At 38.4% G+C, this 13,788-nt stretch overlaps 1 protein-coding gene across 2 annotated transcripts in view; it reads right to left on the minus strand.

Moving 5' to 3' along the window:
* Positions 1 to 13,788, minus strand: part of COPS2 (COP9 signalosome subunit 2) — a 37,738-nt gene that overhangs the window by 16,841 nt on the left and 7,109 nt on the right. The window contains exons 2-5 of one of the 2 annotated variants that reach the window (XM_004611789.2): positions 8,390 to 8,503; positions 7,325 to 7,402; positions 2,947 to 3,072; positions 123 to 212 (exon numbers count right to left, since the gene is read on the minus strand). In XM_004611789.2, the coding sequence (XP_004611846.1) occupies positions 123 to 212; positions 2,947 to 3,072; positions 7,325 to 7,402; positions 8,390 to 8,503 (408 nt within the window). Of the gene's footprint in view, positions 1 to 122; positions 234 to 2,946; positions 3,073 to 7,324; positions 7,403 to 8,389; positions 8,504 to 13,788 lie in introns of both variants that reach the window. The other variant, XM_004611788.2, reaches the window with a different exon arrangement.

The raw sequence follows: 13,788 nt of genomic DNA on the forward strand, positions 1-13,788 counted from the left end.
TGTAAGAAAAAAAATCATGATTAAAATTAAAATATTTTAACAGGAGTAAAAGTTTAGGAGTTTATTAAGGACATCAACCCACTCTTCAAAAGAAAAAAATATGCAACTAACAAAATTATTACCTTTGTGTTTGTCTTAAACCACAGTCTATCATTCTTTGCATCTTTCAAAGCTTCCAGTGTTGTTTCATAGAATTCCTGCAGTAAATCCATCTGACATAAAAAATCAGAATTCTATAATTGTAAACAGCAAATTTGTACCTGTTAATAAAGTTAATTTGAGCAAACTAAAAGTGCATCTTTGAATTTTATATACACATAAGATCCCTACCTTTATCAAATGCAACAGTCCACAAAATTAACAAAGCCTTTACAAAATACAGACCAAATTATAGTAAGCGCCACAATCGATTTTTATGTGAACTTTAAAAATAAAACCCAGAAAATAGCTACTGCTCTTATAGAATAGGTTTGTCTTTTCCAATGCAACAATGCATTTTATATTAATGGAAGCACACAGAACCAGATTAATAATTATTATGTGTTTACCATATCCACACGACTCTTATTTAACATCTACTAGGTGGCAAACATTAAGCAAGCTACTTAAGGAACAAACAGGAGCCGGAGAGAAAGTACAGCAGAGAGGGCACTTGCCTTCCAAGTTATTTGATCCCCAGCACCACGTGTGGTCTCCTGACTCTGATGGGGCAGGAGTGATCCCTAAGCACAAAGTAAGGAGGAAGCCCTGAGACCATGGCCTCAACACCAAATAAACGAAGAAACAAATAAATTTCTTCCTCTAAGAAACACCGTAATAAACATGATCAAACTGCTAAAAGTTGGGTGGGACCAAAAGCCTAACAGTATTTTAGCTGTGTATTAGATAGCTAAAGGAAAAGACAAACCTACACTACGAGTTTTTTGAGCAAATTAGATAACATCAATCCACCAATGTGAGTGTGACTTTTTTCCATGGAAATCACTATTTGTTTTGCTTTATAACCCTCCTTGCCCAAACACTCCCCCCTTCTACTACTTCTGTCCCTACAGTTGTTTGAATTTCTCCTACTCTGGCTTTCTATTTAACAGAATCAAGAGGTACCTGGATTATGAGAATGAGGAAGTTTACTATTTCAATAAAGACTGCCTATTAATTCATTACTTCTGATAGCCTAGTAAATAAAGGTTGTCACCCACATTGTATTCTTACTTACAAAAAACAAAAATGCTAACACATAAAAGCATGCTGTGGTAACATGTAACCTCTAAATTTAAAAATTCTAAATCCTTATCTGTATACACATATATCCGTATAGCTATCTTATTGGTATGCTATTTAAAATTAAAATAGTACACCAATGTTTCAATGACAGTTGTTTGTAAAACTCAGAAAACATGTTCCCCGTTAAGAAAATGTTTGCCCATATCTAGATTTAAACTATGAACTAGAATTAAAGACTAATGTTGTAACAAAAGATGTTTCCTTTTATTTAATAAACTGCCCAAGAAACAAAATGCCATTCAGTAGAATAGGCATGATGAAAGATTCTGATTCTGAGAGGAACAGCTTCTATCACAAGTACATCCAGTGACCTAAGGAATATTAAATGAGAATACTATTTGTACCCTAATACCATAATGTAAAAAAGCTAAAACTTAGGACAATGCTGCTTAAGGGATATAAACAAAACTGTTCTTTGTAACGAAAATGCTTTTCTTTTTTTTTTTTAATTTTATTGAATCACTTTTTTTCTTGCTTTTATTCTCTGTCCTCTTTCTTTCTTTTCTCTCTTATTATTTTTAAATTTTCCTTTTTTTTTTTTTTTGCTTTTTGGGTCACACCCGGCAATGCACAGGGGTTACTCCTGGCTCTGCACTCAGGAATTACCCCTGGCGGTGCTCAGAGGACCATATGAGATGCTGGGATTCAAACCTGGGTCAGCTGCGTGCAAGGCAAACGCCCTACCTGCTGTGTTATCGCTCCAGCCCCACGAAAATGCTTTTCTTATTAACAAAAATCTAAGACAAAGAGCACCATCACTGCCAGTGCCCGTGTAGCTTCCTCTCAGCTATCAGTCCCACATTCAGCACCCACCATCCACCAACTGCTGTAGAAACATTTACTGAACACACCAAGAGTAATGTCAAACATCTCTCTTTAAGAATCCTGGGGGCTGGAGTAATAGCACAGCGGGTAGGGCGTTTGCCTTGCACGCGGCTGACCCGGGTTCAATTCACAGCCTCCCATATGGTCCCCTATGGGATGCTGTGAATTGAACAGCGCTGCCAGGGGTAATTCCTGACTGCAGAGCCAGGAGTAACTCCTGTGCATGGCTGGGTGTGGCCCAAAGAGAAAAAAAAAAAAGAATCTTTATATTCTGATAAATATACACAAATGACTTGTGATTGTATTTGGCATCCAAGGATGGATAGATTAAGTGGTGATGAGTTTATTAAAAGGAATTGGGATAGTTACTATGGGAGATTAATATAAACCTGAAGAAGTCGTGTGTGTAAATTATGTAAATATTGAAAGGTAAGAAAGAGCTGGAGTTATATTACCTTTTAATATTACAAAATATTATTTTCAAGAAAATATACAATATTTTTAAAGCATACTAATAATCTAGTAAGAATCATTAAATCTATTTTTTTTTAAAAAAGAACAGGGGCCAGAGTGATAGTACAACGGGTAGGGCATTTGCCTTGCTTGAGGTTGACCTAGGTTTGATTCCCAGCATTCCATATGGTTTCCCAAGTACCACCAGGAGTAATTCCTTAGTGCAGAGCCAGGAGTAACCCCTGAGCATCGCTGGATGTGACTCAAAAAGCAAAAATAAATAAAATTAAATAAAATTTAAAAAAAGAACAAAGCCCTTAGTATAAACAAACACTTGAGAAGTACCAAAAGGGGTGGGGTGAGAGAAACAGAACCTTATCTAACCTGCTTAGAAGTGGAGATATAATCGAGTATAGAATTAATGGACTTTTCTGAATAATTTCTTGTGACTGCACTCCGAATATAGGTCAATAGTTGCTTATATCTGTTCATCATTTCTGGAAAGTTTGTCTGAGGGAAGAAAAGATACATTATTAGAATTATTTATGTAGGGACATATGTAAATAAGTATGATTATAGTACATTTACTACTTAACCAAAAGGAAACATAACTTTGTAATAGAATGAATATACATGAGAGAAATGTAATTTTATCTTAAATTTGAAATTACTGACATTGTATTAGCCATTGTATTAAGTTAGCACGTAAAAATGCTAATTTGCAGGTCTCCAAATTTCAAATACCCAAAGATATTTAATCGTAAAAACCACTAAAATATTCATGGACCAAAAAACAGGAATTCAACTTTCCAAATGCCTTGGATAGCAGCTAAACAGATCTCATCTCACTTCTTCATCAGGAAGCTTTCTAACAATAATTACACGTGTATTTTCTCACTGTTGGCCATGGCTAATGTTGCTCTTCTTTGCAGGACTATTTATACTTTGGCAGTTATTCCAGGAAACAGAAAGATCTGAGAAATAAAGAACTACTTAAGGGTGAAACTGACCATACTTAGGTACTGAGCGGAGCATCTAATCCAAGTGTATAGTGTAAAAGTCAGTACAGCAATCTAAAACTTCAATATTGCACCCACAATTTTTACAATCTCTAATTGCTGTCATTTTCTCTATTTTACTGGGTTCTATTCTACTTTTAATCAGCAAAGTGCAGGATTAGAAAACTATTCTTTTTTCTTGACTAACACAAAAACATGGTTGTTAGGGTGAATAGTAAACCAGTCTTATTTAGTGATAAGAAAAAAATAGTTGCAAGAGTAGGCAGGAAAGGAAAGGAACAGAATAAGCAGCCAGAGTTAACATGGGGTTTAAGTCCATTTGCCTTAAATGCAGGCAACCCCAATTTGATCTCCACTACTCCAAGTACCACCAGGAATGAACCCGAGCACAAAACCAAGAGTAGTCCAAGCACCTCTGGATATGGCCCAACCCTCACCTGCACACTCCCCCAGCCCCACGGGACAGAAAAATTAAAAATGCTTCATCAGTACATATCAAACTACTTTTGTTTCCAAGTATACCTATAACAAATGGGGGTAAATATAATAGGCAATATCTTATCAGTGTTCTACTAAAGCCAAAGCTAAAAAATACATCTCATGGGGGAAAGGTAATCAGTAATATGACTGTCCTGAACTTGAGATTTGATCTTGGTACTGAAAAAAGAATTTAGCAAGAAGTGTATTTGCAAAAAGTCTGATTAATTTCCTTATGCTATATAAATCTAATTTTCAAAAACTTTACTATAACTTAAGGTCCTAAAAAGATTTAAAAAAAAACAAAACGGTTTTAACTGTGATGAAATACATAGCAGGTGGGGCCGGAGCAATAGCACAGCGGGTAGGGCGTTTGCCTTGCACGCGGCTGACCCAGGTTCGATTCCCAGCATCCCATATGGTCCCCTGAGCACCGCCAGGAGTGATTCCTGACTGCAGAACCAGGGGTAACCCCTGTGCATTGCCGGGTGTGACCCAAAAAGCAAAAAAAAAAGTATTTTCTATAAAATACTGCTCTCACAACATGGGTCCAACTCTGAATCCATGTGAAAACTGAGGTGGGCAAGGAAAGATAGAAACTAAACTACCCTTAACATGATTAATCCATGACTTATTCAGATGCTACTGGACAAAAAAGTACAGAAGTCAGGTAAAAATAATATAAAATACAAATTATCCTTTCCTTTTCTTGCTTCCCATTATGGCTTAAGGTAAAATAGTGAAATTAAATTTTATGAGAGGTGTATGTTTATTTCTAAGTTTATTAAGATGGCAGATTTCCACTGAGCTTATTGGTATTACCAGTCTTTTTTTAAAACTTTGGTTTGGGGCTTGCACCCACCGTGCTACCTGGGGATGGAACCAGGGCTCATGTATGTGCACCTGCACTCTGGCCTTCTGTGCTATCTCCCCAGTCCTATTATCAGAGTCTTAAGTGTTGAAAGCTGGATCCCTAATATCACCCAGTTTAATCAAAAGCTGTCCTACAGACAACTCTTTTCTCATAGCCCTCTGCATTATTATCTAGATATAGAGAGCAGGTATCTAATTCCTTCCTTGCTTTCTTTTCGGTTTTGGGACCATACCAGGTGGTGCTAGGGGATTACTACTGGCTCTGCGTGCAGAGATCATTCCTGGTAGGCTCAGAATGCCAGGGACTGAACCCTGGTTAGCTGCATGCAAGGCAAGTGCTTTACCCACTGTTTACCGCTTCAACTCCTCAATGATTTTTTTCGTCTGCAGTACATGGGATTCAGCTCACAGCCTAACATGTGCAAGGCATGCGCTATATACTGTCGAGCCGCATACCTAGCCCTATCTTTTTAATGGTCTTGCGCTAATGGTCTTAAGCTAATTTCATTTCTATACCTAATTCTTTCAATTACTGTTTTTTGATTCCTTCATTTTTACCCTGCACTTGTGAATTTTTTGATTTGGTCAAGGATTGGCTAAATGACCAAATTGGCCAAATTCACATTATATGTGAATATAATATCATGACAATGTTATGCTATTTATGAACTCACTCAACAAAATATGAGTACCCACTGAATGCCAGTCATAAACAATCAGGGATTCCTAGGAGTATAACAGCGACTGTAAATCAGTCCTGCGCTCTGCAGCTTCTACCCTGTGGTAGGAGTAGTAATGGTGGCAACAAAGTCAGTTAAGTCAATTAACAGGTAAAGTGGTGATAAATGAAAAGAAGAAAAATGCACTGTAAGATAAAAAACAAGTGATGATGAGACTGGAGAAATAGTACATTGGGGAGGGAGCCTGCCTTGCATGCAGCCGACTAGGGTTCAATCCCTGCACCACATTGGTCACAAGGAGTGACCCCTAAGTGCAGAGTCAGAGCAAACCCTGAGCACCACCAGTTTTAGCCCAAGAACCCATTCCTTTAAAAACAAATGGTGACAAAAGGGATGTTATTATCTACAGATAGGATAGTTAGGAAAGGTTACCCTGATGCATGGCAACACTTAAACAGAGACCCAATCAAATGAGGAAGAAAAGAGTATATAGCTATGTGAGAGAAACATTCATGCTTGTATATGCACGGGTGCAGGAGTATACTTAAAAAGATGTGAGGAATAGTAAGATAATAGGGAGAAAACAGAAAATGAGACTGGAAAGGTGGAGAATGACGAGCTTCTATTTTTATAAGGCCTTTTAACTCATGGCAAGGAACTGAGTTTTACTAAGGCCTGTGGAAACTATTAGAAAGTTTGATGCAAAAGAATAAGATAATCGAATTAATTCTACTGTGTAGAAAACCTGGGCAAGGACAGAACTAAAAAAGTCAGTTATGGGACAGGGTTGGGGCTTGGTGCAGCAGCTGGGACAGCAACCCCCCAAACCCCCATTCCCAGCCTCATGCAGAGGAAGAAGGAAAGAAAAGGAAAGGAAAGGAAAAAAAAGAGCAAAGAAAGAAAGAAAGAAAGAAAGAAAGAAAGAGAAGGAAGGAAGGAAGGAAGGAAGGAAGGAAGGAAGGAAGGAAGGAAGGAAGGAAGGAAGGAAGGAAGGAAGGACCCTAAATCAGAGAGACATCAGTTCATCGGTGTACGTACTACTAAATAACCCAGGTGAGATGTCATGTTGGCTTAAGGCATAAAGGTTAAGCAGCAGTCAGATATGAACCTATTTCGTGAGGTAAGAGACAAAAGAGAAATAATGGTGGGGGAAAGGGGAATGAACAATTCTAAGGGTTGGCCCTAATCAGTGGAAAAGAAGCTGCAATAATAAGTAGGTTTTTGGATTTCAGGGGCCTGACAGATAGTGATTGAGGTGCTCGCTTTTGCACGTGGCCAACAAGGTTCAATCTCTGGCATTCCATGTGGTCCCCTGAGCACTGCTAGGAGTAATTCCTGCATACAGAGCCAGGAGTAAGCCCTGAGCATCACTGCTTTTGGTCCCCCAAACAAAAACAACAACAACAAAATCCACACCAAAAGTAGATTTTCAAACTCAAAAAATAACACTAATATTTGAAGCAAGGTTACTCAATTAATAATGTAACCAAACACCGTCCATAAAAAAGAAATATTTTCTTGAGCAGAAAACTTCTATTTAAAAATTTGAACTTCGTGTTATTGCTGTTTTATACTACAAGAAAAGTAGACTGTGTGAAAATACATCAATAAAGTATTCAGAAAGTTGGATACAATGCCACTTTGTTGCCATGAGGTCTATACCTGCAGATTTTACTTCACTTCTAGTTTAATTTCATTGAAAACAAATCTTACCAACTTGAAGTTAATCTTAATCATTTGTTTCAGTGCTTTAAATCCCCATTCTCCTTTTTCACCTTCAAGTTCCAACACCTAAAAAGAAGAAAATTTTAGACTAACTTAGTACTATTCTTTTCCAATGAGACTCAATGTCATTACAGTTAGCTTTGAATTAATTTTATATTACAAACATGAAAAACATTTTCAATACCTGTCTTGTAAGCACGGGGTATCGACAAATTAAATCCCTGATGACATGTAGTTCTGGCAGTTCTGTTACCTTAGTCCCCTGCACCATAAATGTGTGACCCCCAAAGCAACATACAGCAGGTGTGTATGAGTACTGTGGCCACGAGTAGGACCCCTTTTCATCAAAGCAACAGTAACAAAGGAAAAATAATTTTAAGTCTTAAAATGTTTTACTTAAAGATAAGCAAGCTTATTTTGAAATCCCTTCATTACAGATTAATAAGTACTGGTTCTCAGGCTAGAGAGATGTCTCAAAGAGTTACAACACATGCTTCTCGCACAGGAGTCTGATTCCATCACCAGCACCACATGGTCCTGAGCAAGGAGCTCGGAGTAGCTCCTAAGAACAGTCAGGTATGGCTCAACGCAAAAACAAACCAAAGATGAACGCATTCTTCTTCTTTTTTTTTTTTTAAAGATGAACTAATTCTTGATTATTATGCAGTCCTAGAACTACTTTTCCCATATGAATAACTCAATGGTAAAAATGCAAGAGTGCGTAAGTAGTAAGAAATTACACTATTTATAATGAAACTACATGCTTCCCAAAAAGAAACAAGGTGGCATATATAATACTTATATAATCATACTGATTTGCCTTCTACCTGAACTGCATTAGTTTTTTGTTTTAGGACGTGATCCAGGTTCTTAAAAGAAAGACTAACTAAGTCTCAGGAAATACTTTCATATGCAAGCACAAGTAAAACAGATTACCATCAAGCACCTAATATGTTTTTTTTTTTCTTAACAAAAATCACTTGGAATTTATTTGACTTAAGACATCATTTATAAAAAAACTTAAGATAAAGAATCAAGAAAAAGAGAGAGAACCTTTTGGAAACTGCTCAATGCTGCTTTTGGGTCATCCTCTTTTAATGCTTTGGAATTATAGTACTGATTTTCCAAATCCACATTTGGTTCTGAATTACTGTCTTCAGAGTATTCCTGTATATTGGAGAGAAGAGAGTTATATTTTTAATTTCTGAAAAGCAAAGAAACCCACATACTGATTGTAAAAAAAAAATTAAGATAGAAAACCTACACATAAGCAAAACAAAACCACTTCAATAAACACATGATATATAAACCATACTTTATTAAATTGGGGCAGAAGTAAAATTCAAAATCAAGGAACGGAGTAGTAAATAGAATAATTTTGTTGACACAAAATTAATATCCCCATGGAATCAACATAAATGCCTAATACAAAAAACTGTACTGGCAACTGAGGTAAACTGGAGGGGGGCAGGTCAGCCTGGTGCCCATCCAAACAAAGCCTCCAGCAGCTGCTTGCTTCCACAATCCAAAATTGCTGCCATGCCCCTGGCCTGACTCCACCATCTCAGGACAGATCTCAGAGACATAATCTGAAATTACTGGCATTCCGGTTTTGTAACGGAAATCTCCAGGCTTTCTTGGGGTCAGAATGGCCTACCTCCCCAAACCTCCCTGTACTTCCGGAAGCCTGTACAGTCACATCCACATCCCCAAAGCAGCCACCCAATTGAAAAGCTACTCCAATCTTACTATCCTGACAAAAATACCAAAGAACCTGAACAAACACTATGACCTCTTAGCACCTATACTGCAACCCATAATGCAGAAAAGGAAAAGGAGAGAGAGAGAGCAAGAAGGAAAGTGCCTTCTATAGAGGGAGGTAGAGGTGGGGGTGTGGGGTGCTGGGGGATATTGCTAGGAAAACAGGGGACATTGGTGGTGGGAAATGTACTTGTGGAGGGATGGGTACTGGACCATTGTATGACTGAAACCCAATTATGAACAGTTTTGTAATGGTCTATCTCATGGATATTCAATTAAAAAATTTTTTAAAAAAAGTAATGTTGGAGTTTATGCCCAATTCAATCAGTTTATTCAATGGCAGAATAAATAGCAGTACTCCTACATTTAAAAAGAATTGTATTGGTTAATGACCTCTTAGTTCTATTGTGGTTAACCTTCTGATAGTCATAGAATCTAAAAAAAAAAAACCCTAATAATGGTAATCATTCCTCTTTAGTTCCATAATCTAATCTCTGCAAGTCTAAATCTCATTATTCTAACATGTTCTATTTGGGATGGAAATTAGTTACAGAAATGAGTTACGGAATATTTACTGTTCTGATTATAAATTATGAATATATTACTATAAACTTACTGCTTTAAGAAATTATTTCTTCAGTTACATGTCATTATGAACTGGAGCGATAGCACAGGGGGTAGGGCATTTGCCTTGCCAACCCAGGTTCGACTCCTCCGTCCCTCTTGGAGAGCCTGGCAAGCTACTAGGAATATCCCACCCGCACAGCAGAGCCTGGCAAGCTACCCGTGGCGTATTCGATATGCCAAAAACAGTAACAACAAGGTTCATAATGGAGACGTTACTGGTGCCTGCTCAAGCAAATCGATGAACAACGGGAGGACAGTGCTACAGTGCTACATGTCATTTCAAGGTAAAAGTCAACATAGAAAAATAAGAGCAATATTAGCTATTTCTACATCTAGGTATAGTTAATCACCTTATCAAGATACAATAAACATGAAATGTTCCAAAAGGGCACAATAATAAAAGGTAAAAACTTAACAATACAGGGGCTGGAGCGATAGCACAGCGGGTAGGGCGTTTGCCTTGCACGCGGCCGACCCGGGTTCGATTTCCAGCATCCCATATGGTCCCCTGAGCACCGCCAGGGCTAATTCCTGAGTGCAGAGCCAGGAGTGACCCCTGTGCATAGCTGGGTGTGACCCAAAAAGCAAAAAAAAAAAAAACTCAACAATACATAGCACAAGGTGAATTTCTCCTGTGGGAGTAAGTGGGAAGAAATGTTTGATAGAATAAAACCAACCAGTTGTACCTGGGTCTAGTGGCTTTGTGATGCGCGCCCCCTGGAGGACAATTCTTTCCTTGTAAAAAGGGCAAGAAGCACTGTCATAAAATTTAAGATTCTATAAAATTTAAGATTCAGGAATGTTTAACATTTAAAAATCCCATTGAACATTTTCTTAAAGATGAAATAAAATTGGGGCTGGAGCCATAGCACAGCGGGTAGGGCATTTGCCTTGCACGAGGCCGACCCAGGTTCGATGCCCAGCATCCCATATGGTCCCCTGAGCACCGCCAGGGGTAATTCCTGACTGCAGAGCCAGGAGTAACCCCTGTGCATCGCTGGGTATGATCCAAAAAGCAAAAAAGCAAAAAAAAAAAAAGATGAAATAAAATTCTACACAATGAATAAACTTCAAAATTATTCATCACTTTTTTAGGGGAGGGCATAACCTGCAGTGCTCAGGACTTACTCCTCCGCTTGAGGGACTAAGTGCAGTACTGGGAATTGAACCTGGGTCAGACTCCTGCAGAGCAAGAGCCTTACCCATTGTACTATCTGTCCTCAATCACTTTTTTCCATTTTTTTTTTGTGGGGGGGGAGGGACACCACACCCAGCAGTACTTTGGGAAGCACGCAGTGTCAAAGGACCAAACACAGGCTTTGTTGAGCTTTCATCTCTGACCTGCATTTACTTCTTAATCCTGTTACTCAGGTTCTACCCTACAATGAAGTGGATCAAATCTAAAAAGAACAAGCCAACTGTACATCAGATGATGCTGTGATAGTGACGGCTTCTGAGTTAGGTTCTAAGAAAGAAAAGAACAGCAAGTGCAGAAACCGGCATAAACAGGAGTTAACTAAAAACCTCAAAGTGGTCAAAGTCAGAACATTTAAAAAAAAAAAAAAAGAACAGTTGAGAAACTGTCTGTCTCCCAAGCTATTTTTCAGTCTCCAGAATTCTTTCCAATTCTCTCTTTTTAACCTTCAGATACCAATCTTCTCAGGGGCAGCAGTGAGAATAATCTTCATAAAATATAAACTCTCAAATTTCAAAAATGACTTCCTTTCTCTTAAAAATCAAAGTTTTAAAGATCATCAAAAACAGCTCTGCAGGTGTTCGAGGCTGCCCTACATCGCTGAGATTCCAGCGTCACTGCTGTTGCTACCCTGGTGCCATAAGTGGGTGATCTCCAGTGCCCTGCAACCAAGTATTCTAACCCTGGACATTGCAACAATGATGACAAGGGAAAAGAATATCATCAAACAACTGATTCCTTTCTATGCAACCAAAGTTACAGGTTCAGTCAATCACTCTTACTCACTCTGGCAACCACCCTGGTCATACATTGCAAGTGGCTAAGTTCTTTTGCACCTTTAAATCCTTTTCCCTTCTCTTTCCACTACAGTATGCAGTGCCAGGATGGAAAGTGAGGCTCCTGCATGCAAAGCATGTGCTCCAATCCTCTGAGTTATCTTTCTGCTCCCTTAAGGGGAAGATTCAGAGTAAAGAAGTGGAACTGTAAAACCTATTTGATACCTTTGGAAATAAGGTCTTCTCCAGTTAATTGTTCAATAACATACAGGAATAGCTAGCTGAACCAGAAAATTGCTTTTTTGCAACCCCAATCATCAGAATGAACCTCTGAACCTGAAAACTTTTTTTAACTTACAGCTGTCACAAAGTCTATGAATCTGAATGAACTCTTACACAAAATCCATTTATTAGAAAAGTGGGCAAGGATGGGAAAAAGGAAGACGTTTAAAGATAAATATGACAGTAGGACAACAAAGGGGAAACCGTAAACAATTTTTTTAACAGTTCAAGAGGTTGTGTTTGAAAGACAGTACAGGGGTTAAGAACTTGTATTGCAACCCATCAACTTTGCTCCCAAACCTCAGCGTCCTCTAAGGTTGCTAGGTGTGCTCCTGAGCACAGAGCCACGAACAGTGTCTGAGTGCTGCTGGGTGTGTTTCCAAAACACCTTCCCCTGGTACCACCAGGGGTTAAAAAAAAAAAAAGATTTAAAAAAGCTAACTTGGAAATTACCCAGCTGATTATAATATTATTAAAAGATTAGAACCTTCATATTTCCTACCATGTTGAACAGTGATGAATCCCACCTGCAGTACAAGACTGGCTACCTAAAAAGTTCTGGGACCTAACTGGTTCTAGATTAATGATTAGTAATCATCTTCAATTATGAATTATAAGCAATTTTACTACACTTCAGATATTTTAACTTTCCCAAGTCACAATGAGGTAAGAGCTATAATCCATCCCTAAGCATTTTGTGACCATATTCTTTGGGTTTTTCATATTACACAAAGTATAGTAACTAGCATAATTGCAGTTCAATTCTTTTTTTTTTCTTTTTCGGGTCACATCTGGCGATGCCCAGGGGTTACTCCTGGCTTTGCACTCAGGAGTCATTCCTGGCAGTGCTTGGGAGACCATATGGGATGCTGGGAATCGAACACGGGTCACCTGCGTGCAAGGCAAACACACTACCCGATGTGCTATCACTCCAGCCCCGAAGTTCAATTCTCATGTTACTGCAGTACATGAGAAACTGCCATGAGTAACTGGCCAATTTTTTTTTAATCACTTTTTTTTAGTCACTAGGAATTCTTAGCTATGATCTGTAACACCACAGTCTCCATGATGCCATGAACCTGTCACTTTCACCACCAGCTGTGCACTACAGCAAATATTATTCAGCTATGGTGGCATACCTTTAAAAACTGATGGCATTGTGTTGCACTGCAGACCACAACACCCTAAGGAGAGAGAGAGAGTAAAAGGGAATGTGCCTGTCACAGAGGCGGAGTGAGAAGGATACTGGGAACACTGGTGGTGGAGAACAGGCACTGGTGGAGGGATGGGCACTCGATCATTGTCACGAAAATTTGTAAGTCTGTAACTGTACCCCACAGTGATTCATTAAAAAAAAATAATTTTTTTTTTAAAAAATTGATGGCGGGGCTGGAGGAATAGCACAGTGGGTAGGGTGTTTGCCTTGCACGCGGTTGACCCGGGTTCGATTCCCAGCATCCCATATGGTCCCCTGAGCACCGCCAGGGCTAATTCCTGAGTGCAGAGCCAGGAGTAACCCCTGTGCATCACCAGGTGTGATCCAAAAAGAAAAAAAAAAAAAAATTGATGGCAATGTGAAGACTTGAAATTCTGCTGTTTATTTATAGTCAATGGCAGTATTTAATATAGCAGCAATTATATGTGTTGTTCAAATAGATGAAAATTAGCTATTTCTCTTCCAGCTATTCATATATAAACAAAGCATCAAATTAAAATTACAAATAACAGATACATTTATGTACTGTAGCAATACACAAAAAAGTAACCAATTACTCTTGAGTAAACAGGAGAAAAAAATGTTACCCAAATCA

The sequence above is a fragment of the Sorex araneus genome, chromosome 3 (assembly GCF_027595985.1).
Source record: "Sorex araneus isolate mSorAra2 chromosome 3, mSorAra2.pri, whole genome shotgun sequence".
Lineage (NCBI taxonomy): Eukaryota > Metazoa > Chordata > Mammalia > Eulipotyphla > Soricidae > Sorex > Sorex araneus.